General features: G+C 37.3%; 1 protein-coding gene across 2 annotated transcripts in view; it reads left to right on the top strand.

Annotated features, from left to right (window-relative positions):
• Positions 1-26,815, top strand: part of LOC121411643 (copper-transporting ATPase 1-like) — a 36,182-nt gene extending 9,367 nt beyond the window's left edge. Inside the window, exons 2-20 of one of the 2 annotated variants that reach the window (XM_041604462.1) lie at positions 800-955; positions 4,090-5,380; positions 6,218-6,460; positions 10,609-10,778; positions 11,525-11,686; positions 12,727-12,806; positions 13,528-13,681; positions 14,388-14,621; positions 15,475-15,721; positions 16,425-16,549; positions 17,042-17,179; positions 19,163-19,351; positions 20,119-20,304; positions 21,053-21,278; positions 22,208-22,372; positions 22,888-23,030; positions 23,712-23,915; positions 25,297-25,414; positions 26,670-26,815. In XM_041604462.1, the coding sequence (XP_041460396.1) occupies positions 824-955; positions 4,090-5,380; positions 6,218-6,460; positions 10,609-10,778; positions 11,525-11,686; positions 12,727-12,806; positions 13,528-13,681; positions 14,388-14,621; positions 15,475-15,721; positions 16,425-16,549; positions 17,042-17,179; positions 19,163-19,351; positions 20,119-20,304; positions 21,053-21,278; positions 22,208-22,372; positions 22,888-23,030; positions 23,712-23,915; positions 25,297-25,414; positions 26,670-26,800 (4,338 nt within the window). In that variant the 5' untranslated portion in view covers positions 800-823 and the 3' untranslated portion in view covers positions 26,801-26,815. Of the gene's footprint in view, positions 1-799; positions 956-4,089; positions 5,381-6,217; positions 6,461-10,608; positions 10,779-11,524; positions 11,687-12,726; positions 12,807-13,527; positions 13,682-14,387; positions 14,622-15,474; positions 15,722-16,424; positions 16,550-17,041; positions 17,180-19,162; positions 19,352-20,118; positions 20,305-21,052; positions 21,279-22,207; positions 22,373-22,887; positions 23,031-23,711; positions 23,916-25,296; positions 25,415-26,099; positions 26,142-26,669 lie in introns of those variants that run through there. The other variant, XM_041604471.1, reaches the window with a different exon arrangement.
• Positions 26,816-27,645: the final 830 nt, after the last annotated feature.

Here is a 27,645-nt window from a genome sequence, read left to right as displayed (position 1 = left end):
CATGCAAAATCTGCAAGTAGCGTGCGTGTAGGGGAGACCGGGGTTAGTTGGAACATGGGCTAAGTTGAAACATTGTAATTTTCTTTAAAGCCTGTAAAATAAATTTATGCAATACTGCCCTCAATTTATTGCTATTAATAATACAACAGTGTTGAATTATTATTGCAATAAATTGAGGGCAGTATTGCATAAATTTTCTGCTTTTATCAAACCAAAATATTGTTAGGATGAACTTCCCCTTTAATAAAAAAACTTTGAAGAGCGCTGCGTTTCAAGGAATAAATTCTTACCAGGTACGCATTCATGTCACCTGAGTTGAGTGCAGCAAAAAGTGGGTAAATTTCTTGCTGAAGGAAAACACGCCATGGAGTGGAATCGAACCCATGACCCTCGGATGAGAATCATAACCACTAGACCATGATGCTACATGTGTGTAGATACATGTACATGAACTTGCATACTAGAAAAGTAGAAAGCAAATTCATTAATTGTATGTGTCTTTCACTGGGTGGTTTACAGAACAATTGTGCATTTAATCAGGTACATGGAAAACAATTTTTACTCCACTTCTGTATTGTTGGGTGTAAAAGAAATTTTTGAGATAGTAAAAAAAAATGAAAATTGAAATTTCATCGTAATATGTAATGCAATGAAGCGATAAGATTTTTTTAGTACTGGTATAGCAACAAGATATCTGGAGAAAATATTGTTTTTATTCTCCCCTAAACCTAAGAGCTCACCCTTAAATTCAGCTCACAAAGAATAAAATTTGATCAACCTCTGTTTTCTTATTATCCAGGAAGCCATTATCACGTTTGTTACCATGGCAACAGAGAGTGGAGGACATCGTCAGTTGCAGCTTGCAATAATTGATGTAGAAGGGATGACTTGTAACTCCTGTGTGAGGAACATAGAGGAGCATGTGGGTGATTCAAATGGAGTCTATCTCGTTAAGGTAATTTTACATGATAATCGAACACACTACCTTTACTATGAAATTAATTTTTCCTGTCCAAAATTGAAAGAAAAAATCTTAGCCTTGACTACTGCACTTCTCCCTTTTATCTCCATGCATGTTTACATACTTTTTGAAAAGCTGTCCTATCTTTTAAAGTTAAATTAAAAATTATATCTACAATAGAATATTCAATGTAATCTTCATGACATTAAAAGGCAAAGTCCACCTGAACAGCTAATTTTCATGGAATTCAAGAATTGTAAAATTTTGCTTACTTTCATGAAACAGATGTTATGCATGTTTGATTCTTTTCTATTACTTCAAAATCAACTTTTCGTTTGGATGGACTTGACAGGTCTCTAAACAAGTCATTGGACAGGATTTCATGCTGTTTTATTAATAATTTCACATGACCATGAAACACAAATTTTACCGTTAATGAGAACAGACTACAATTACCCAGAACAATTTACATGTAGATTAGAATGTTATTTGAGAGAAAATCCCCACTTAAGAACATTAATAAGTATATGAGATTATGTCCAGTTCTTATTCTTTGTACAGTGTGAAATGGCATAATACAGTCATGATACAAAATAATGCTTACATGTACAGTGACTTTTAATAAAGTTCATTTGTACAATCATGATCCTCTTCCTTTCAAGAAGTATCACTATTGAATGGAAATCATTAACAAATTTGGCTTATTTAATTTTTCTATGATTGCACAGGACACTATGGACAGGAATTATTTTTTGGATATAAATAATATTTGTACAGGGTAGTACATGAATGTAATGCATTAATCAAGCTTTGAACTGAATGGTTTTCATCTTCCTTTAATATGTTAAAGATGGTTATTGTTTTTTTTTTTTCAAAATGGGATACAGTTAATGCACTCCTTAGAAATTTATACTAGTTGAAGCTTTAACTTTATACCACAGACATTGTTGTCTTGTGTCTACTGAGCAATCTTGATTTTTTCATGATTAACTGATTGAATGAAATATTTGCATGTACAAATCATGAACTGTTTTTAGATAATTGCACGAGGCTTCCAACAGCCAGAATCTAGATGTAATGTGTGCTCTATTTTAGATACAATTACAGTGCACATTGTTCATACAGTTTATTGGAGAACAGGTCTCCATGTGACATTAAAACGATACTCCCTTCATTTAATCAGTTTTGTTCGAAAAAATTCGAACTCTCATTATTTGATTCTCTCACTGTACTCCATATTTTTACTTCTGATGTATATGTACAGTATGCATAGGCGGCGGAAGCGGGGGGGATGTGTCCCCCCCTAAATTTGAGGAGGGGGGACGGTCCCCCCCCCCTAAATTGTAGTTAATGACCTTTTTTTTTTTTTTTTTTTTTTTGCTTGTCAATTTATTTTCCTACGCATCCCCCCTAAAATTTTTAGGTTGAGAACCTTTTTTTTTTTTTTTTTTGCTTGTCAAATTTTTTTCTTGGGTTGTCCCCTTCTAAAATTTTTGGCTTCCGCCGCCAATGACAGTATGTAGCCAAATATATCACAACAAGGAATTGTCTTTCTGGTCCCCAAAAGATAATTGTCATCTATACATGTAGATTGTACAGTATATTTCGCCTCTCATCGTTTTAAATCTTGATTTGGAAAAAAAAACTTTGACAGCATATCAGTTTTGCTTTATTTTGCTATTGACTGGCAGTAGAGTACTTGCAAACACATTATTTTCAGGCCCAACCAAAATTTGAATTCAGTATTGGATGTCTGCTGATATGGGATAGTGGCAAGAAGTATTTTGCCAAGATCCAGAAATATTGTGTGTCTATTGTCATAAAGATGATTGATCATGAATATTATGTTCAACAGAAATACTGGTACATACATATTCAGATACATGTAGAATGTATTTTGTTCACATAAATTGTCCTGCTTATCATCATTTGAAGGTCAACTGTACATGTACGTCATCTGTGCATACTGTGTGTTTGTACGTAGATGTTCCCTATGAGATTTAGATGATGATGGATGTCTGTCCATGTTTATCTTCTCTTTCCGAGGAAGATAAACAATAGGGCTGTCTGCACCATCCCAAGTTTTCAAATTAGCGCGCTATTTCTGATCTGGCAAATTATCCCGATCTGAACATCTCGAGATTATTTGCAATGGAGAATTATCGCGCTAGTTCATAGGATTAATCTCAAGATTGTAATCCCAAGTCAAATTGGGATTATTTGCAAAATAGGGTGCTATTTTACAAATTATTGTGCTAATTCGTAGGTGCAGACGCACTCGGGATTATTTTTTTATGGCGTCAGACCATAATGCATCGATGCATCGCTCGAGCGGGAATCGCTCTTCTTGCGATGGTGGAGACGGGGTTTCTTGAACCTCGAGATTAATCGCGAAGAGGACTAATCGGCTAAAATCTCGAGATTGGGCAACCTGGGGATTGTGCAGCACCGCCTAATGTGTGTGTCCTGTGGTGTTCCAATGGTTATCAGTTTCATACGCACAGTAGTTAAAGGGCTGTATGAATCTATAGGCTGTGGAGCATAGGTACAGAGAGCTTTTTTAAATGTATACATGGTTATTTTCTTTCTTATTTCATACATGTAGGATTGATTTTATTATTTTCTTATTTGTGCAGTCACAATCTGGCAGTTTAAAAAGAAAGATCTCTCAATAGTTTTGTCACCCCAATGCAGTTTAAAGTCCATTTTCATTTAATCCTGTTTGAAGTATATACTGTACATGTACATGTAGAAGAACTGCAAACAATCAAACAGAGTTGATTATCTTTATGCTGTGAGGTTTGGGTTTTGGCTATCCTTCAGTGTGAAACCGGGCTTAATATATTTACCTTTTATTTTTGCGTGTACGTTTACATGTACATGTAGGCACTTCCTCATGAATCTACACATTATGACATGATTTATATTTGAATCTTTATTACAGTTATTAGAAGGTACATTTAGCTGTACAAAAGGACAAAGGACAGTTAATAGCAAACATGGAACTCCTGTGTCCACCTCGTTATTGATATTTGTCTTTTTATTCACTGATTTATTACTAAGACAATTTGTTTGAGATGATCAGTAATTGCTTTGCATATTTTGTTCATTGTGTTTTGTTTATACAGGTATCACTGTCAGACAAGAGCGCATCGGTGGCCTTTGATCCTACAAGGATTGACCAATCAGCATTGAAGGATATGATCTATGATATGGGATTTGATGCTTGTTTAAGAAGCCATGCGTCTGATGTGGAATGCAGCATTGTATCAATTGAAGGAATGACTTGTCACTCTTGTGTGAAGAAGATTGAGGAGAAGCTGTCAGGTAAAGACGGTGTGGAGAAAATCAGGGTTCTTTTAGAGAAGAAGCAAGGAGTCATAATGTTTAACAGGAATAGAGCGAATCTCCCAGACATTGTGGAGGAGATCAACTCTTTAGGATTTGGAGCTGCTATTGCAAATGGATCAGTTTCTGGAGACGGTGAGAAAGAGGACAGGAGTGTTGTGATTGGAATTGAAGGGATGACATGTGGCTCGTGTGTGAAGTCCATTGAGGGTCACATAGGATCACTTCCTGGTGTTAGAACAATCGCTGTCTCACTGGTCAACAAAGAAGGGACCATCACATATGATGCAAACCTGACCAGTGCAGAGAAACTTAAAGAAGCCATTTATGACATGGGCTTTGATGCTACACTTCCTGGTAACACCTCACCGACCATTAACAATGGGGCACTTCTTGCCATGGTCATTGTTGGTATCGAAGGAATGACTTGCCAATCTTGCGTGCGGTCAATCGAAGACAGGATAGGTGCAATGCAAGGAGTCTCCAGCATCAAGGTTTCACTTCAAGATAAAATAGCAGATGTGAAGTACATGTCATCTCAGGTCAAAGCAGAGGATATTCGCGTTGCAATATATGACATGGGTTTTGAAGCTACCCTCCCAGAGAGCTTTGATGTGGACACGGGTGACAAGAATCAAACTGCAACCCTTCGTGTTGAAGGAATGACATGTGGTTCTTGCGTGAAAAGTATTGAAGGCACCATCTCAGATCATCCTGGCTTGTCATCTATACAGGTATCCCTGGAAGGAAAATCAGCAACTGTGACCTTTGACCCCCAGGTCACGACCTTGCTAGCCATCAGGGATGCAATTTATGATATGGGGTTTGATTGTTTCATGCCGGACCCTGACAATGAAAGAACTGAAACAGGAGTACTGGGTATCCAAGGGATGACTTGTAATTCTTGTGTTAAGAGTATAGAAGGAATGTTATTGGATAACCCCGCTGTGAGGTCAGCCAAGGTCAGCCTGAAAGAAGAAAATGCCATTGTGACCTTTGACCCAAACACTATCACAATGGAGCAACTGAGAGAAATTGTGTATAACATGGGTTTTGATGTCACCATAATGGGTAATTATAGTATTGCTTTTATTCGTATTTTATTTTTAATTTTCATCAAAAAATCATTTTTCCATTACCCGCACTTGTGTTCCACCAGTTTTGTATAATTTTGTCAGCAGACTGTCTACAGCTAATTATTTTGCATTGAAATTTGTAATTTGAAGTTTCCATTGACTTGCCACTTGATTTTTAGTGAATGACCTACTATTTCTTTATTTTTGTTTGTTTGTTTAGGTTTGTGGGGGATTTTAAGGGAGGAGGGGAAGGAGATACAAAAAATAAAAGTCTGTATGTACATGTTTGTACACCAAAATATTCAAAGCTTGCACAATACCGTAATTTTTTTTGCTCACATTTTCATGCACTTTTTCTATTGAACCCTTTTTTTTATTAATCAAAATGAATTCAACTGCATGAATCTATAAATATTTTTCTGCAGTAAGTCATTTTTCTGTACATTACATGGGGACTGCTATGTACAGTGAACATAAAAAATCAACCTAGTGTTCATGTTATAAACCCTGGAATTCTTATATGACTGTGCGTATATCATTTGGCAAGGATACGAAAATCATATTTTGTTTATTTTATGCATCAGGTTCCTGATCAAGGTATTCTTGCGTAAAAATATTTCTTTATTTCACATTCATTACATTTCATCCTGAACTTGTTGTGTTTATTTCCAAAGTTAAAACTTTTTAAGCTCATTTTCTTCTTTTCAATATTATGCTGAGGAAAATCAGTTTATAAATCACTCTTTTATTTTCCCTTTCATATGCCTTTTTCACTCTAGTATCTTTGATTTTTCTTTGATTTTTCGTTCTAAATTTATTTCTTGTTCGATAGAATCCCCATTAATTGAGATCAAACCACCAAATTCATGCAAACCATCTCACCAACCAACGATTGAGCCTTTATCTAAACAATCACCCATCACTTCCCATGGTGCTTTCATGCAAGAGGTATCACAAGATTCAGCTGGACAGGAAGTGCAAGCTGACACCAACAAGAAGTGCTTCCTGCGGGTCACTGGCATGACCTGCAGTTCTTGCGTGGCATTGATTGAAGGCAGGATGTCGAAGCATGAAGGTAGCTCTGGTTTGAATTTTCTCAAAAAGTTTCAATTTTCCTTCACACAATTTAATTGAATTTTCACATGTTTTACACATTTCACAGCACATATTTCACAACTTTTTCCTTTTATCAGCCTCTACTGCTTTTTTAATGACATTTTTAAACATATCACACAAATTAACTGATGTAACTCATCAACAATAAGATTTTGAGAAAATAACTGTAGAAATGTTGCTACTCTGATTTGACTAACTTCTGTCTATAATTCAAATTGACTATGTCAAGTCATGAGTACACAAACTTTTCATTTTGTCAATTTCAATAAGTCACAAGTAATTTTCAGATTAAAAAATATTCAACTTATTCTTATGGTCTTTTTCTGTCATCAATACAAGTAGATTCTTTCGCTCCTACATTAACACTTACATAAAATGTGTTTATACTCAGAAATGGCTTGACACATCAATTTCATTTTCACACGTAGTCTGTGAAGGGATACTTTACAGTAGTCTGTGAAGGGATACTTTACATGTACTTCTTCCAAATTGTTTCCCCTCAAAATATTTTCATTGCAAAGTTATGTTAATTTAATTCAGTTATTCAGAGATTGATGAAAAACAAAATGCATATTGTATTGTTCAAAATGGAAATTTTTAATCAAAATACTAAAAAAAATCATTTTGCCCAATTGATCGTTGGTCTGGCAGCCACTGTGCAGCGCCTGATCGACGTTGCTCTATCCCTTCCATTTGTTGAACGCCAAACAGGGTTGCAGAATCTCCCATCTTTTAACGCCTTTTTGTCTGACGCTGCTGGGGCTTGAACTTACTTACTTACTTACGCCTATCGCCCCTCCTGGGACATAGGCCGTCAACAAAGTTCCTCCAGGCAGAGCGGTCCTAAGCCAGCGTCTCCAGTTCTTTCCATGTGCGGCCCATCCTCTTAACATCTGCCTCCATGTCTCTGCGCCATGAGTTACGAGGCCTTCCCCTCTTCCTTTTTCCTTGAGGATTCCATGTCAATGCCTGTCTAGTAATATTAGGCATTTGTTTCCGAAATGTTCTGCCCATCTTTTCTTCTGACCCTCTCCGTCAAGGATAGGTTGTCCGTCCTTGTCTTTAATTGGTCTCTCTGACTTATTAAATTTCCCTGACATTTTTCTGATTAATGAATAAAGTTCTCTTAAGTTTCCTCTTTTAGATGCAGTTTCAGCTTCATCTGCAAGACCTTCAATGAACGTTACTTTGTCTTGTTTTATCCTCTGTCGCACAGACTTGTTAGCCTCCCTATACTCTGTCTGCGCTTTGGATTTCTGAGCTCTTGTGCGGCTATTGTTGATTGCTGCTTTCTTTTCCCTCCTTTCCTCCACTTTTTTCAGAGTATCCTTTGTGATCCATTCCTTGTGGTTTTGTTTTACAGGACCTAATACTTCCTTACACGTCTTTGTGTAGGTCTCTTTGATTCCTTTCCAAGTCCCTTCAACTGTTTTCTCCTCTAATGTATCCTGGAGTACTTCAAATCTATTGGAAAGGTTGATCTTGAATTCTTTGAGTTTCACTGCCTCCTTTAACAAAGTAGTATTGTATCTTTGGCGTTTTGCATTCTGTCCTGCATAGTCCCTCCTAAGTTTTAACCTTACTTGTGATACCAGTAGATGATGGTCTGAAGCCACATCTCCTCCCCTCCTTGTTCGAACATCTTGCAAAGAACTACGGAACTTCTTGATTACACATACATGGTCTATTTGATTCTCAGTTGCCAAATCTGGTGAAACCCAAGTAGCTTTGTGTATACGCTTGTGTTGGAAAAAGCTCCCTCCAATAACAAACTTGTTTGCAGCACAGAAATTTGCAAACCTTTCCCCATTGTCATTCATCTCTCCCAAACCTTGTTTGCCCATGACTTCTTCAAAACCGGTGTTGTCACATCCAATCTTGGCATTGAAATCCCCCATCAGAATTGTAATGTTTCTTCTCTTTCTATTCTGCACTATTGTGTGGAGTTGATTGTAGAAGCTTTCTTTGTCTTCATCTGTCCCATCATTCGTAGGAGCATAACATTGGATTACATCCATATTAATCCTCTGCTTATCCGTTCTGAAGGATGCCACAATGATCCTTGGACCATGGGCTTCCCAACCAATAAGTGCTCCCTGGGCTTGTCGCGACAACATTATTGCAACTCCCTGCGTATGTGTGGCTTCATCCTCTATGTGTCCCGAATACAAAAGTAGCTCTCCAGTAGATAATTTAAACTGACCAGCACCTAGCCATCTACATTCGCTTATCCCTAAGATAGACAGGTTGTATCTTCTCATTTCACTTGCAACTTGCAATGATTTCCCTGCTTCATACATGGTTCTTACATTCCATGTCCCTACATTTGTTGTGGTCCTGGTTGATACAACGGTTATCGGCCTTGTAGCTTCCAGAGACTGGCTTTCACTACACGGCGCCATGAACTCTCCAGTCGGAGATCCGTCCTTCCCCAGGTCCATTCTGTTTAAGTTTCTTGTTGACGTTTTCGTAGCAATCACATTTTTTTACAGGGTAGGGTCGCTAACCCGACGCCCAACCCTCCTCCTTTTCCGGGCTTGGGACCGGCATGGTGGTGTGTGCAAACCAAGGCGGAGTTGGAGCTTGAACTAGCCCCCTTGTATTTTTTATAATTTCTAGTTTGCCTTGTAGAATGGCTCATGTTTCAAGGGTTTCTCATTTCTCCCTTTAGTTTAAAAAAAAGTGTTTCTGCTAAACTTTAATTTTTTAATTTTGGCTTAGCATTTTCCATCAAAGGTTTTACCTCACATTGTTCAAAATAGGAAGGAACAACCCATTTAAATGTACATGTATTGATTTGAAAGTGAATCTTTGTCCAGAAGAATTTAGGTTCGCCTTTGAACCCTTATTGTATGCAAAGTTTCAACAACTTTTTTCCTGACTTGGGACTTAATAATCAAGCATACAGATTTTTTTACATGTATAGTAGAGTGTTAGTACATGTGTATGTTAAATCATGAACGAGGCACCGCATTGTTTTTATGAATGAAATCAATGATGTTGTAGTCTGTCAAATTGTGATTTTATTTTGAATGAAAAGCTTGCTGTTAGTCACATTTATTAATAATCTAATTGGGATTTAAAAAACACCAACAACACGTTTTGAATTGGTGTTTACTTTTTTCCTTTACTCGAACTAGCCAAATTGGGTAAAATTCTGACAGATGCTGAACATACTTTGCATGTTCAAGGTATGATGTGCATTCATTACAAGAGAATAAAACTACATCACACATTTAAATCTCAATGTGCATATTCATTTTAAATCCTGAACTGGGCATTCTTGAAATCCAAACATTCAAGCATTGTACTACTACTTCTTCCTCTTTCAGAGTTTATTACAAATCAGGGGAAGGAATTATTTTCAAGCATTAATTTCCTATATATCCTATCAAGGGTTCAAAGGGTTATTATTAAAAGCCTTATTTTTTCATTTTCAGTAGGTTTTTACTGTATTATGGTAATGAGAAATTTGATAATCAATAGATTAAATAAATCAATTGATGAAATATTGTTAAAAGTTTATATTCATATATTTTAGGTACAAATGGTGGTATAAGTGATTGCTAACATTAAATCCTGAGCCCCGTTGCATAAAATTTACTATCATGGTAACTCTGTCATCCATTGGTAACTACCATGGTAACACTGATCAACAGCCAATCAGAATCAAGGTTTCCATGCAAGTTACCATCGCATGAGAGTTATCAAAATAATGGTAACTTTTATGCAACTGGGTCCAGGACAGATTCACTGGAAATAATATTTGCTCTTGATTGTATGTTTTCAATACAGAAAAAAAAACTAAAAAACATGTATTTAATATTGATACTCTGAGATTAAAAAAGACACTCAAGTCCATTCTCTGTGCCGAATGCTTCAAGGCTGTTATTTCTATTACTAAAACAATATCTTCGAAAAGAGTCTTGGATGTGCAATTATTTTTTAATGAAATTTTACCATTTTATGCACATACTGTACAAAAAGTAATGGTATTCTGGTCAAAACCCAGGCCAGAAATCATTTCTCTCGTAAAATTCAGTATTCTACATTGCATTAATGTGCACAATGTGTGGCTTATAATATTCATACATTTTTTCTCCACAGGTATTAAGAGCATTCGTGTATCCCTGATGGCTCAGAAGGCTGAAGTGAATTATAATGCCAAAGGCCTGTCCCCCTCAAAGATTGCCAATTTAATAGATGATCTTGGCTTTGGTGCAGAAGTTATTGATGCAGACGAGTCTAAACCCAAAGAAGGGGTCGTTGAATTACATGTGAGTTTTTATTGTCCAAAATTGATTTGGTTTTCTTAATCTTTATGCGTTTGTGTATGTCTCATCTAGATATAGATACATCTATATTGAAGTACACATATTTCTTTATGTATCCAAATAAATTATATAAATACTGTCTTGCCTGTAGACATAATGGAGCTACATGTAGACATTCGGTGTTACTACATTTATTCGGCATTGTTGATATTGACGCTCGGCTGCAATCTAACATCTAATATGGATTTTAGTTGTACATGCTGAACCCCCAAAACTCATACCATATGCACATTATATCTCTTTGAAGTCACAGGTCAAGTTTAGAAATGAGTTGGTTTGGCCTCAGGTCGAAGGTCATAAGATTGTAAAATTTTCCTGTGGCCCCCCCCCAAGAAAAGGGTAATATACCCCACTTTAATCACAAAAGCTCAAATGTTTTGGGGGTTTTCATCAGTCGTACTGGAGGCAAAGTTAATATTTTTTGTTAACAATAACATCTGTCCCACTGTCCTGTTCTTGTTTTTTTTTAATATGTTAAAAGAACCGATTGACAGATAAATTCAAACTTTGTTTAAGTATACTCATAAGTGTAACAATGATCTGAACGGTTTTGGGGGTATCAAGGTCATACATTAAGATATCTTGTTCTTGCAATCAATAAAGAAGCATTTATAGAATCAAGTTAATTTCAACTGTGATTTCAGGTACATCAGCTTCACCATATCACTATGTTTTATTTCTAATTTCAGATATATGGCATGACATGTTCATCTTGTGTACATCTGATTGAGTCAAGTCTCGTCAAGAAACCTGGGATTAAACTAGCAGCTGTTGCCCTGGCAACCAGCAGAGGTCACTTTGAATATGACCCTAACCTCATAGGACCAAGAGATATTATATTAGCAATTAAGGTATGAATTACACAAATGTACTGTTAAATCTACTTTGTAACTTGTTTATAGATGCTCTCCAAAGTTAGTTTAAAATTAACAACACGCAGGCACAATTTTCATCAAATCTGTTAATACCAACAACAAGTGCTAGAATTTTATGATAGGTTTGCTCTTGCCCAATCTAATTGCATGATGTATATAAAAGCACATAACCAGCCATTGATCATAGTTTTATAAAATTGTGCATTCTACAGTTAAACATACTGATTGTATTTCTATGTGAATGATATGAAAATATATCTAAGCAAATTGCATACTGGTTTTGTTGCACTTCAGTTTTCTTACTCATTCTGTTGTTGATTTTTTTTCTCAAACCAATCAAACATCCCACGTATTTCCCAAAATACATGTATACTTGTTTAAAGGAGAATGAACCTTTGGAAAAAGATAGCTTGTGTGAAAACTGAAAAATCAAAGAAACAGATCAACAAAAGTTTGAGAAAAATTGGACAACTAATGAGAAAGATATGAGCATTTGAATATTGCGATCACTAATACTTCGAAGATCCTCAAATTGGCAATGTGACAAAGATGTGTGATGTCACTTGTGCAACAACTCTCCCCATTACTTTGGTATATATTTCACTTCAATTGTCTCTTTTATCACATCTTTTAGTAGATCATGTGTTCTTTCCATAGGAGGGCATGTAATACAGATTTTTAAAAGATACATCATGGATAAAGAGTTTGAATCACCATAAGAAAAAGCAAAAAGAGACATTTTGAGGGTATTTTATAGTCCATCAAAGGGAAAGTTGTTCACATGTGACATCACACATCCTTGTTGCATTGCCATTGGGAGGATCTCCATAGCATTAGTGATTGTAATATTCAAATACTCATCACTATTTTTTGTCCAATTTTTCTCAAACTTTCTTTGTTTTTGTTCTTTGATTTTTCTGTTTCGACACAAGCCTACTTGTTCCAAAGGTTTCATTCCCCTTTAAAGAATAATGGGATCATATTACTTCTAATGATTTTGTTTTTCTTTTCTTCAGGATGCAGGCTTTGAGGCCAGCTTGATTTCCAGTGATAAGAATGTACATTCCAGTGTTGATCATTCCCAGACCATCAATCAGTAAGAGAAATCCAATTCTTTAATCTAATATTGGGACATCTGTTATAGTTTCAGTTTATTTTCATCTGTTTTTCTATCTAACCATTGCTTTCCTTAATGAATGTCAGTCAGTGAAATGTGTTGGAAGTTGCAAAATTTTTGACTTATAAAGCAATTCAATAAAAAGAGATATTTTTACTATAAATTCAACAAATCAACTTATGTAGACATACCATTTTTTAATGCTGGTTGTAGACCAATTTCTTCTGCTTCTTCATTTTTGCGATTTTACACCCCCCCCCCCAAAAAAAATTAATAATTATGCTGTGCTATCAAATAGGAAATTTCATTACTTTTAAGATAAATGGATAATCCTATTCATCGTACGCACCACGAACCGTCCTCTCTGGAATAGATACAGTGCGCTATCGCGCCTTACGATTTCACCACGAACCATCCGCTCTGTTACGATGCCCACTGTAGCGTAAATAATTCACTTCAAGAAAATATAAAGATACGGGATGGAACTTTGGAACCTGAACTTTCAAATGAAGACACCGGTAAATGATTTGCTCTCCTTGTAGGTGCACTTATTGCTGGTTTTAAAAAAGCTTTTCGTTAAATGCGTTTTCTGCAAAATGCGTTTTTCGCATTGAAGTGCGCAGAGAGAACGGTTCGTGATGCGTGCGACAAATTGTTTGAATTGTATAAGTAAAGAGCTTTTGTTTTGCTATATTTATAGGTGGAAGAGATCATTCTTCATCTCCCTTCTCTTTGGTGGACCAGTCATTGCCATACTGTTATATGAAATCATTCATCATCCCTCTCCTAAGTGTATCTTTCCGGGGGTTTCAGTCCTCAACCTACTTCTATTCCTTCTCTGCACACCTGTACAGGTCAGTATCTATGCGTAAGATGGTGAGGGTAATGGTTGTAGTGGTGTCAGTTGTGGTGGTGGGGTAGCGATGGTGAAAGTGATGACACTGACAATAGAAATGGTGGTGATGATAATGATGATATGAATGGTTGTATGGGCACGTCGTGGTCTAGTGGTTCTGACTCTCGCTTTTCAAACAGAGGGTCCTAGTTTCAAATCCTAGCCATGGCATGTTTTCCTTCAGCAAGAAATTTATCCACTCTGTGCTGTACTCGACCCAGGTGAGGTGAATGTATTAATTCCTTGAATGCACGAGCGCTGAAGGCAGCTCGAGCTGAAGCTGTGGTAATAACAATAATAATAAACAATGTGCCTTGGAATAGATTGTTTCTAGATAGATGGCACTATGCAAATGCCTATTATTATTATTATTAATGGTGAAGATGAGGATTGTGATGATAGTGATGACTGTGATTATTATGATGATGAGGATGATATGGTGATGATGATGACGATGGTGATGATGACGATGTTGGTGATGATGTTGATGATTATAGTAATGATGTTGATGAGATGATAATGTTGATGATAATGATGGTGGTGGTGGTAGTGATGATGATGATGATTACGTTTTGGTAGCCAAAAGTATATGGATTTGCATATTTTGCAAACAAATAATACAATGATAAAGATAACCTCTTCCAAAATTTGTTCTCACTTTATAGTTCATAGCAGGGCGATACTTCTACATTCAAGCCTACAAATCCCTCAAGCATGGGGCTGCCAATATGGATGTCCTCATTGTCTTGGCCACCACCATTTCTTACACCTACTCTGTCACAGTCCTGTTGATAGCCATATGTCGGAGATCAGATACCAGTCCAAAGACATTCTTTGATGAGCCTCCCATGCTCTACATCTTTGTTACATTAGGAAGATGGCTCGAGCATTACACCAAGGTATGTGTGGACCAGGCAAACTTTTTTTTTTTTTTTTTTTTTGGGGGGGGCTACACAGCCTACTTCCTAAATCTGAAATATTGGATATACTTTGATATTTCAGGCAATGGGGATGTTCCAGGGCTCTTTAACATTTCGAGAGCCCTAGTGTAGTTTTTTTTCTCTGGTGTGACAGCAAGCATTATTGACAGTTCCGAGTAATGCTTTTGAGGTTGAGATGGGTAGTTTGAAAAGGAGGGGACAACAAAAGGAAGAAACTAGTTGAAGAGAGTAGGGTTGACTATGGAGGAATCATTGAATCAGGCATAGGGAAAGGAGAAGTAAGGGCAACTGCTGTTAAGTTTGAGGTGAATCCAACCACTTATGTTCCTGGATATAAAACCAGATTCAAACTTTGAATTTACTACTTTTACTTCTGTTCTTCGCTGCAAGCTGCATAATGTGAACCCATAATCTCAATTGTTCTGTGTAAATCTATTTACTATGAATACATTGGAACTTAAGGAAAATATGGTATTGAAACCATCAATATTGCTTTATTATAGTAGGAATCTTGTGATATCCTGTCATGAACAATTGAACGAAAAGAGCTGGGACCTTGTTTCAGAAAAATTAGCGTTTTAGATCAGAGCATCTGGTAGATTTGTTCGGACTGCAGAGTTTGTTTACAGTAACAAATGGATTTTATATTATACATTGTTTTGAAATATAGAAATTACATGTATTTGATTGTAAAATATTCATGAAAAAAAATTGGTGTAAGCTGTAGATTACCAATTTTATAGTGTTATCAGGGCAACAAATTAATCTTTACAGTGAATCTTTATAATCAATGTCCCTGTTTCCTTTACAGGGAAAGACTTCAGCAGCCCTTGCCAAGCTCATCTCTTTACAAGCAACAGAAGCTACCCTGGTCACCATTGACCCCCAGGGTCAAAGGTTAGAGGAACAGATCAAAGTTGACCTTTTGCAGCATGGTGACCTTGTCAAGGTTCGTCCTGGTGAGAAGATTCCTGTGGATGGGACGGTGGAGGAAGGGACGTCCATGGTGGATGAAGCACTGATCACAGGAGAATCCATGCCAGTTACTAAGAAGACAGGTTAGTTGGTTAGTTAGTTAGTTAGTTAGGTAGTTAGTTAGGTAGTTGGTTAGTTAGGTAGGTAGTTAGTTAGTTAGGTAGTTAGTTAGTTAGCTAGCTAGCTAGCTAGCTAGTTAGTTAGTTAGTTAGTAAGTTAGTTAGTTCGGCAAGCAGGCAGGCAACCCTGTATGGATGATGGTTCAGTCACATCAATGAAACCAACTCCAAAGCTATTAGCCTATATTCTAAAGTCAGCTTTAATTTAAACTCTGGTCTACATGTAAAATTGTGGTTTGGCTATGGATAGCCAATTATGACATAATCTCTTACAATAGAGATTCAGTTTGTATAAAGCTCTTTGACACCAAAATCACTCTTAACTGTGTGAAAATGATAAGACAGTTAGTTGTCTTCACCATGAAAGGATGAGGAAAGAGCATAGTAAATGATACTAATCTACAATGTAAACATTATTTTGAAGCATTTGGCTTTCCATAATTTTAGCACAGATTTTAAACTGGACTTCAGAATACGGGCCTTTTTGTTGCTTTAAATGATACATGTATATCATCGGTCGGTTTGGAGTTGATTTTGTTGATATGACTAAAGAAAAAGATCCAAATGTACCTCAATATTGTAGAACATGTACAGATTGTTATTACAGCATGATTATTGAGATTATTGATTTGTTTACCATGTCATTCTTTTTTTTTTCACTTGCTAGGGAGTACTGTTATTGGAGGAACCATTAATCAGAATGGGCTTCTGCATGTCAAGGCCGTTCATGTTGGTGCAGAAACGACTCTAGCAAACATTGTCAAACTAGTAGAGGAAGCACAGACATCCAAGGTGAGTTATACAAATAGGTTAGACTTTTAGCACCAGATGTAAATTCACTTTGAAAGAGATTCTGTTTTGATTTTGAAACTGGTACTTATGATCCTGATAAAGAATGTTTATGAATGATCTTGATTAAAAAAAAAACAACTTAGTACTGAATTGAGAACAATGACAATGAATTGAATTTCAATGATAGAATTTCCTATCTAGCACCCAACAGTTTAAGCTCTCTAAGTGTGATGGATTAGCATAGCATTATTGCATTAAGCAGTTGTTAGATGTACGTCAGAGTGGTATATGCAGCACACACTGTGTTTCAAGGAATGGTTTCCAACCAGGTCCCATTTCATTCACCTTGGTAGAGTACAGTACAATTTGGATGAACTACTTGCTGGATGAAATTGAATATTCGAATTTGAAATTCAAATATTCTATAATATAGCCTGCGTAGGCTATTTCATCACTGTTGATGTTTTATGAATCATGTTCCTCTCTTCACAGGCTCCCATCCAGAAGTTAGCTGATCGCATTGCAGCATACTTTGTCCCTGGTATTGTTATCATATCCTTGATAACACTCATTTGTCACATTGCTATGGGATTGTCTGGTTCTGGTATGGTGCACCCATCCAGCTCAGAGGTAAGAAGGTTTACAATGAGCACAATAGACCTATGAAAATGATGGTGGTGGCAGGGATGATGGTGTTACTGGAGGTGGAGGTAGTGATGTGTGTTGTGATATACATGGGGGTGGGGGTGGTGGTGGTGGTGATGGATTGTAGTGATGTTGGTGATGATGGACATGTTACTGGTGGTGGCGGTGTACATGGTAGTTGTGTTGGTGGTGATGGTCATGGTAGTGGTGGTGGTGGTGATGGATTGTAGTGATGTTGGTGATGATGGACATGTTACTGGTGGTGGCGGTGTACATGGTAGTTGTGTTGGTGGTGATGGTCATGGTAGTGGTGGTGGTGGTGATGGATTGTAGTGATGTTGGTGATGATGGACATGTTACTGGTTATGGCGGTGTACATGGTAGTTGTGTTGGTGGTGATGGTCATGGTAGTGGTGGTGGTGGTGATGGATTGTAGTGATGTTGGTGATGATGGACGTGTTACTGGTGGTGGCAGTGTACATGGTAGTTGTGGTGGTGGTGATGGTCATGGTAGTGGTGGTGAGGAATTGTAGTGATGTTGGTGATGATGTACATGTTACTGGTGGTGGCGGTGTACATGGTAGTTGTAGTGGTGGTGATGGTCATGGTAGTGGTGGTGGTGGTGATGGATTGTAGTGATGTTGGTGATGATGGACATGTTACTGGTGGTGGCGGTGTACATGGTAGTTGTGTTGGTGGTGATGGTCATGGTAGTGGTGGTGGTGGTGGTGGTGATGGATTGTAGTGATGTTGGTGATGATGGACATGTTACTGGTGGTGGCAGTGTACATGGTAGTTGTGTTGGTGGTGATGGTCATGGTAGTGGGGGTGGTGGTGGTGGTGATGGATTGTAGTGATGTTGGTGATGATGTACATGTTACTGGTGGTGGCGGTGTACATGGTAGTTGTAGTGGTGGTGATGGTCATGGTAGTGGTGGTGGTGGTGATGGATTGTAGTGATGTTGGTGATGATGGACATGTTACTGGTGGTGGCGGTGTACATGGTAGTTGTGTTGGTGGTGATGGTCATGGTAGTGGTGGTGGTGGTGGTGGTGATGGATTGTAGTGATGTTGGTGATGATGGACATGTTACTGGTGGTGGCAGTGTACATGGTAGTTGTGTTGGTGGTGATGGTCATGGTAGTGGTGGTGGTGGTGGTGGTGATGGATTGTAGTGATGTTGGTGATGATGGACATGTTACTGGTGGTGGCGGTGTACATGGTAGTTGTGTTGGTGGTGATGGTAGTGGTGGTGATGGATTGTAGTGATGTTGGTGATGATGGACATGTTACTGGTGGTGGCGGTGTACATGGTAGTTGTGGTGATGGTGATGGTCATGGTAGTGGTAGTGGTGGTGAAGGATGTGGTGCTGGAGATGATGAACATGGTGGTAGTGGGGGAAGATGGTGGTGATGGCAATGATGATGATTGATGATGATGATTATAAAATTACAGTAATTCATAACAAATTTAAAAGCTTTTTTTAGTTTGCATAAAAAACTGTAGTATTTCTGCATTTTATATTTTTTTTAGGCAATCTGTCTTGAGCTTTCATGGGTATTCAAATTTTGTTAACACCAGGCTTTGTAAAGAGGACTGGGAATTGTTTTCACCACACCTACATCTTTTTGGCTCATGCATGCTTTTACATTCCTAGGTCTGCATTTGGCAATGGCACAGTTTTCCATAGACTTCATACAGGGTCCTTCCCATTTCAGTAAGAAATTTGGGAAACATAGAGATAAGTCTTGTTTTAGTGTCTTCATCTTCCGCAATCTTTCATCACAATTTCTTATCCTTTTTTCCAATACATTTTCTTCACTTATACTTTTTTTTTAATCTGTGAGTTTGACTTTGCAGGGTTGACTTGAAATAGGAATGTGCATGTCTCTAATATGTGTGATGTATATTTTTTTTCCTTTGACATAAGCTTTTTTTAATCCCTTTTCTGATTTCAACATGTATAGATATTACCTGAAGACAAGACAATGATGATCTGGCAGTACTCCTTCCAATGTGCCATTGCAGTTCTTTGCATTGCATGCCCCTGTGCACTGGGTCTGGCCACCCCCACAGCTGTAATGGTTGGGACAGGGGTAGGAGCTACCAATGGCATACTCATCAAAGGAGGGGAACCTCTGGAATTAGCTCATAAGGTGAGGAATTATTTTGGCAAAGTAGAAATAGATCCTTTGATTAGTAAGCAAATAATCAACTTTGGTGATAGTAATGGGAAAGCTGAGTAAAGATAGCATGTACATAATGCTTACGAAGTGATACATATAGTTTGCCTTGTCACTTGATGTTAAGAGGTGATTAGTTGCTTTATTGTAATAGAGAGAAAACAATGTACTTTTTTGCAAGAAAGGATTTTAGTATAAAACTAAAGTTTCCTTCTAAAAATAATTCAAGTCTGTGCTTGTACTGTTTGGGCATATGTAAACTGCAAGCATTTCATAACAAGTCTTGTCAGTAATTTTTCACTGACTAATTTTCTTATAAGCCAATCAGATGCTAGGATTTACATAGCGTAAAACAAAAGTCGGTGAAAATCACTGTCAAATCTCTCCAAATGAAATGCTCTCCTTGTGCTAATCAAGATTATTTCATTGAATCAGTGTTAGCAATCTGTTAAGTGAAGAGGGTACCCTGTTGAAATAAAACCAGAAGAAAAAATAAATCCAGAGGCAAAGGTCCTTGCATAAAAGTTACTATTATCGTGGTACTTTTGCCACCTAATGGTGTCTGCCATGGATTCCTTTATTTGATTTGCTGTTGAGTATTGCTACCATGTTAGTTACCAATGGATAGCAAAGTTACCACTAATTTGACTTTGATGTAATGGGGTCTTGGAAAGATGATCCCATCCTAGATGTCCAGAAACATTGAATCATATCTTGTCATTCCTTGTATCTTTGTGCAGGTAAAGACTGTGGTCTTTGACAAGACAGGAACGATCACCCAAGGTAAACCTACTGTGACCGATGTGACAGCATTCAAGGGCAATGGAGAGACCTACACTACAGAGAGACTCCTGGCTGTAGCTGGCTCAGCAGAGATGGGTAGTGAACATCCCGTAGGAGTAGCAATAGCATCCAGAGCTAAAGAGGTTCATAACAGATTCATGATTAATTATCTTGTAGAATAATAGACCACTATCCAATGATCAATTCCTTTCTTCAATTTGAGTTACACAAGATAGATAAGATAGATGTTCATAAAATATAGATGCCTGTCACAATAGTTTCATGAGTGCCTAACCTGTCACCAGCACTATTTACTTTTATTAATTGTATTACAGTACGATATGTGTTACGTGAACAGTTTGTCAATTCAGCTGCAATTATTTGCTTTTTATCTTGTGTGCAAGTTATAGATTTTATTATGCAAATACTAATCATAGGTAGCTGGGATGGGTAGAATATCACTAAAAGCTCATAATTGGCTATATAATGCCAATGGCAGTTAAAGAGCACTTGTCGAAAACTTGTTTATGAAATGAATCTGGCAAACCACTTTCCATGACCCATGATTATAATGGTGTCTCAAGTTAAACCATGGTTTAAATCTATATCTTAATTTTGGTTAATTACCATTTAATATAATTTTTAATGCTTTCAAGTATCTTTACTCTGATTTTTTTTAATTTTCATATTCATTGCCCCCTCCCCTAAAAAAACAATGGTATTGTGCCAGACAGTTTTGATAATGATCAGTACCAAAAATCATACATCCAACACATTAAACTTGCTTAAGTTCTACCACTGATGGGACTATGGTGTACTTCAGTACACTTTTTTTGAATATGTCTATTAAATTCAATTTTGTACTCTGCAACATGACTGCATCCCTTACAGGTGTTTGGAACCAGTGTCCTTGCAAAGTGCAGTGATTTTCAGGTTGTGCCTGGATGCGGTATCAAGTGCTCCGTGGATGCCCTCTCCCTAGAACTCCTCCTAAGCCGTCAGCATCAGGACAGTAGCCAGGATACAGTCCGGGTTGAGATCGATAACAACACTGTGGATGTGGTTTCTCCAAGTCGGAGCAATGGAGGTTCGGCCATCATTTCTTCAGAGTCCACAGGTAAACTGAGATTTTTGAGCTGGTTATCTTACTTTTATTCAAACTCACATGTACATGTAAATATGACAAAGAAGAAGGTCTTCATTACAGGCTAGTGGATTTTACGGAACAGTGCCTCTCTGAATATTTATCCATGAGACTGATATCTGAAGAAAACAGAAATTGATTGCTGTGCTTGGTTTTACTGTATATTTCTGTGAGGTATATATTTTATTCAAAGTTATAGACATGGTGAAGACCAAGTCCTTTAACAAAAGAGACAGCATTCCCTTTTAATTATTGCTTTACACTGTCAAGCCTTTGGAGTAACTTATTACATGATTTTGCCACACTACAACTTATTTATTATATACTAAATGTATTACTTGTAGGTTTTAAGATCTTCATACCTAGTAAAAAAAAGTAAACAGTCATAGTTTTAATCGCTAGAAGGTATTCATTTGTCTCGCAATCTACTATGGTCAACAAGGAATTTCGTGATCACTCTCGCAAAAAGTGTTCACTGGCTTTCTAGGAAAATTCGTGATCACTCTCGCAAAAAGTGTTCACTAGCTTACAAGTTCACGAGCTTTCGAGTGCCACTGCAACTCTTTATCAAGTGACAAAGATTGGCTGATATCGTACTCTATTTATACTAATCTCCAAGACCGTACGCACGAACGCGAGAACAATAGGTGGGCACTCATCCGTTGTGCGATCACGAATTTTCCTAGAAAGCCAGTGAACACTTCTTGTGAGAGTGATCACGAATTTCCTTGTTGACCATAGTAGATTGCGAGACAAATGAATACCTTCTAGCGATTATTTCAATCCGCAATAATGAACCTATTTAGTATCAGTCATAGTTTTTGTTAATGCTGAAAGTTAATCAGTCATCTATCTACAAAAGCCATCATTTTGTAATTAAAATTTTGTTGCTCTTATGGTAGGACATGTCGCTGCTTCAAAAGGGACTAAGACTGATCATTATGTCGTTGCTATTGGCAACCGTGAGTGGATGCATCGTAACTTTGTACCAATGGCTGATCAGATTGATGCTGCATTGGGAGCAAGGGAAGAGCTCGGGCAAACTGCTGTCTTAGTGGCAATTAATGGTAAGGATTATGTCTTTCACATCACTTCAGTTCGATTCATGATTTATTAAAATACATGTCTTGCAGTAAATACTGAATTCACATATTTTAGATATTTTTAGATATTTAAATATACAAAGTACAAAATACAATTACAATAGAAAGTATTCACATAGAAATTGAACTGAGAATTTGTTTATTTATCTACATGTAGTTCCACTGGCATAACTATTTTCCCTTATATTTATTTCCCTTTCACTTTCAAATAAAAGTATTCATTTTCCATTGTTCATAGATATATCACTACACTGAAATTCCAATCGATTTTTTTTTCTATTTAATTTCTTGTTGATAAGAAGTGAGACAATATAAGTTTTAAGTGATTCAGCCTCCTTTTCTCCTCTTACTCATCCTTTCTTTTGTCTTTTGCTTTTCTTCTCTGGAATTGTTTCGACTTCTTTCCTTTGTATGCTTATGTTATCTGGGTTTTGTCATTCTCTTATCCCCCTCTCCCTATCTCTCTCTCTCTCTCTCAGGTGAGCTGGTTGGTATGATCAGTGTAGCAGATGCAGTCAAGCCTGAAGCAGCAGCTGCTATCTGTACGTTGAAGAAGATGAACCTTGATGTCATGCTACTCACTGGTGATAATAAAAAGACTGCTCAGGCCATCGCAGGACAGGTAAGACAGTTCTAGCTCTGGGACCCCATTTCATGAAGAATTGTAATTCTGCCATTATTGCAACTACCCTGGTAGCATGGCTCAGCAACCAATTACAATCAAGGATTCAATTGTAGTTACAATAATAGCATAATTGTAATTTATTATGAAATGGGGTTCCAAGGTGACAGGGTTCATAGCCAACCACAGAAGGGCCTGTCAGATCACTGCATCCTTGGCAAAGTCATGGATTTTGAGAAATGACCGTGTAGCATGAATAAAGTTTGACAGGTGAATTATCCTACTCCTGTATCAGTAAAAGCATTTCATTTGACTCTGGTATGCAACATAGCAACATCTTCAGTTGATCTTTTTACTGCAAATAAGGGGTTTTAATTATGCATGCTAAACACATAGCATTTCCAAGATATATAGGCATGATATAATTTTATCTGGGCTGTTGTCATTAGAGGAAATTGAAAGCCCATAGTTTTCTCATAATGATTAGTCTGTATTGTGTGTCTGAATTTTCTGCCCCTTTGCTTGTTCTTCAAGGTTGGCAGGTCTATGGATCAATTTTCATCAAGAGAAAGAGTCCTTTCAGTCTGTGCTCTTTCCCCCTGTTCCATGTTCCAATAGGCTGGCATTAAAAAGATAGATTCTTGTCAACTACTTTGTTGTATTTTGTGCTCTTTATGATAGGTTGGTATCGGGCACATCTTTGCTGAAGTTCTTCCTCAGCACAAAGTAGATAAGGTCAGGGAACTTCAGAAGAGAGGTCATCTTGTTGCCATGGTAGGAGATGGGGTCAATGACTCGCCTGCCTTGGCCCAGGCTGAGGTCGGTATTGCTATAGGGACGGGCACAGACGTTGCAGTAGAAGCAGCCAATGTGGTCTTGATCAGAGTAAGTAAAGAGAGAAACTGGAAATTAGACTTACTTCAATTAACGATATGACAAGGATTAATGCAAATTTATTTTGTTCATTGGGAAAAAAGTTGATTTAATTTCTTTAATAAGCAATATTTTTTTTTTTTGGGGGGGGTTAGAGGAATTTGTTCAAATATCTAAAACTGTTTCATTGGGGTACTGATAAAGCGGCACATGATTATATGATAAATGTAATATGACCAGCAATTGCATTCTGATTCAATTTAATCACACAGTGGTTGGATTATTGGATTTTTTTTCTTTCATGCATCTTTTACTTGCAAGAAATTTGTTCCAAGATTAACACAGACATAATCTATTAAAAAAAAGAAGAAAGAAATGAACTTGAAGAAAAGTTTTCAATTGGATTACTTGAAATAAAGTTAGTGTAAATAAAAATCATTGACGTCAATTTGGCACATTACAGTCAGTTTGTTCATTAAGTCATGCAAAACGTAATCTAAAGTTTTATAAAGCTGCTTGTAAATCCAATCATAACTTGAAGAATATGAAGTGTCAAAATGTGAGCTTATAGTATTTCATAACATATCAACAATCTGACTGTTTGTAAAATGTTCATTTCTTTCTCGTATTTCCTCAAAAAGTACCTACAGTAAAACTGTAATTCAACATCATAATATTTTTACTACAGCTAATTCGGTGAGACACTTTTGGGGCTTGTTGGGCTTGCCATGTGGATCCATTACATTTGCTCCTGCAACAATTGCTCCGACTGACACTGCATACTCTAGGCAAAACATAAACCCAATGTTCAAAATTTTCCTTAAAGAGAAATGCCAGTAGTTGCAGTAAACACTGATTTCATGAGAAAGTCTGTAAAACCAGGCTTAATTGTCAGAATATCATCGAGGATCTAGATCTGGTACAGTTACATAAACTTGAAATCTATGCTGAAAAACATTCACACTGAAGATCACCAACACAGATAGGCACACTTGGGACAGTGTATTATTATTGCTGGAATAAAGACCCGACGGAAGAGACCGAATCCGCGCTTATTTTGCTTATTTCTCAGCAATTACACAATTTCTCCCAGAAACCTTTGGCACATATATTTTATTCATACAAACAGACACTTGGGTGGTCATTATATTAGATTCTGTAAAAAGTCATTTTGAGATCGTTACCAAAAGTGGAATTTATCTTTAAAATGAATCCTAATCCTTACATGTAACTGAACATAATACCCTATCACAACCCTCCCCCCCCCCCTTTATATCTTCAGAGAAACTAGCAGAGGAGCAAATGTTATTACCTACACCAGTCTTTATTATAAAGCCATGTCTGATGTTAACAGCTATATGAAATAATTCTCTGACCTATCTTTTATATTCAGGATGATCTCCAAGATGTGGTCGCAGCCATTGACCTCTCACATAAGACTGTAAAAAGGATTCACATCAACTTCATGTTTGCTCTCGTCTATAATATCATCGCCATTCCCATAGCTGCCGGTAATGTATGCTTTCAGTTTATTCTCTCATTAGATTTGATCTCTAATGGTATTATGTGTTTTCTTCTTGTCTTTTGTCCTGTCCATGTTTGTTTTTATGAGATCTCTACTTTTTGAGCAAGCACAAAACTGTTAAACTACAATAATTTAAGAATGTGATTTCTATTTTTTTTTCTATATTTCTCTAATCCCAATCTTACAAAAGTGTAGAGACTGTTTAAGCTTCTTTCATACAATGATTATTTTTGTGGAAATTTAATTTGACTATTTACTACTACTACTACTACTACTACTACTACTACTACTACTACTACTACTACTACTTCTACTACTACTACTACTACTACTACTACTACTTCTACTACTACTACTACTACTACTACTTTCTTTTACCTTTAAAGTCTATTCTTGGTAAATTTTCTCTCTAATCATTTCATGTGGGATTGCTACCATTAAAAATAAAAGTACATTAAAGGAGACACTATTCCTCCTTTCTGGGTAAATATGAGTGTCTACTAGTGCAATAGTTTGATTCTTATTTATCAATTGTAACATAGTTATATTACTTACTGGTTCATTGATATAGTGGGATAAAGCCCTTCAGCCTTGGATGGCGGCTGGTGCCATGCTTTACTTTCTACCTATTGATTGTGGTAATGTTCTCTCTGATATCATTCTCTTTACAGGTGCATTGATGCAATAGGGTATAGCCCTTCAGCCTTGGATGGCGGCTTGTGCCATGCTTTTCTTTCTACCTATTGATTGCGATAATGTTCTCTCTGATATCATTCTCTTAACAGGTGCATTGATGCAATAGGGTATAGCCCTTCAACCTTGGATGGCGGCTGGTGCCATACTTTTCTTTCTTCCTACTGGTTGCGATAATGTTCTCTCTGATGTCATTCTCTTTACAGGTGCATTGATATAGTGGGATAAAGCCCTTCAACCTTGGATGGCGGCTGGTGCCATGCTTTACTTTCTACCTATTGATTGTGGTAATGTTCTCTCTGATGTCATTCTCTTTACAGGTGCATTGATGTAGTGGGATAAAGCCCTTCAACCTTGGATGGCGGCTGGTGCCATGCTTTACTTTCTACCTATTGATTTTGGTAATGTTCTCTCTGATGTCATTCTCTTTACAGGTGCATTGATGTAGTGGGATAAAGCCCTTCAACCTTGGATGGCGGCAGGTGCCATGCTTTACTTTCTACCTATTGATTTTGGTAATGTTCTCTCTGATGTCATTCTCTTTACAGGTGCATTGATGCAATGGGGTATAGCCCTTCAACCTTGGATGGCGGCAGGTGCCATGCTTTACTTTCTACCTATTGATTGCGATAATGTTCTCTCTGATGTCATTCTCTTTACAGGTGCATTGATGCAATAGGGTATAGCCCTTCAACCTTGGATGGCGGCTGGTGCCATGCTTTACTTTCTACCTATTGATTGCGGTAATGTTCTCTCTGATGTCATTCTCTTTACAGGTGCATTGATATAGTGGGATAAAGCCCTTCAACCTTGGATGGCGGCTGGTGCCATGCTTTACTTTCTACCTATTGATTTTGGTAATGTTCTCTCTGATGTCATTCTCTTTACAGGTGCATTGATATAGTGGGATAAAGCCCTTCAACCTTGGATGGCGGCAGGTGCCATACTTTACTTCCTACCTATTGATTGTGGTAATGTTCTCTCTGATGTCATTCTCTTTACAGGTGCATTGATATAGTGGGATAAAGCCCTTCAGCCTTGGATGGCGGCAGGTGCCATGCTTTACTTTCTACCTATTGATTGTGGTAATGTTCTCTCTGATGTCATTCTCTTTACAGGTGCATTGATATAGTGGGATAAAGCCCTTCAGCCTTGGATGGCGGCTGGTGCCATGCTTTACTTTCTACCTATTGATTGTGGTAATGTTCTCTCTGATGTCATTCTCTTTACAGGTGCATTGATGCAATGGGGTATAGCCCTTCAACCTTGGATGGCGGCAGGTGCCATGGCGATGTCAAGCGTATCTGTTGTTACATCGTCACTTCTACTTAAATTGTAAGTCTTTTTGGTAGATAACATAAGATCTCAATACTTAACTACCTAATATTGCATATCCCATGGGCATATAAACTGTCCTTAATAATAATGTCTAATGCTGCATTCAACAATGTAGTCTATCTTTTTCTATCATGAAACAGCTTTTAAAATAAACTGGAGGGAAGACCAATATTTATTTCATATTTG

This window comes from Lytechinus variegatus, chromosome 1, assembly GCF_018143015.1.
Source record: "Lytechinus variegatus isolate NC3 chromosome 1, Lvar_3.0, whole genome shotgun sequence".
In the NCBI taxonomy this organism is placed as follows: domain Eukaryota; kingdom Metazoa; phylum Echinodermata; class Echinoidea; order Temnopleuroida; family Toxopneustidae; genus Lytechinus; species Lytechinus variegatus.
This window is presented reverse-complemented; position numbering and strand designations above follow the sequence as displayed.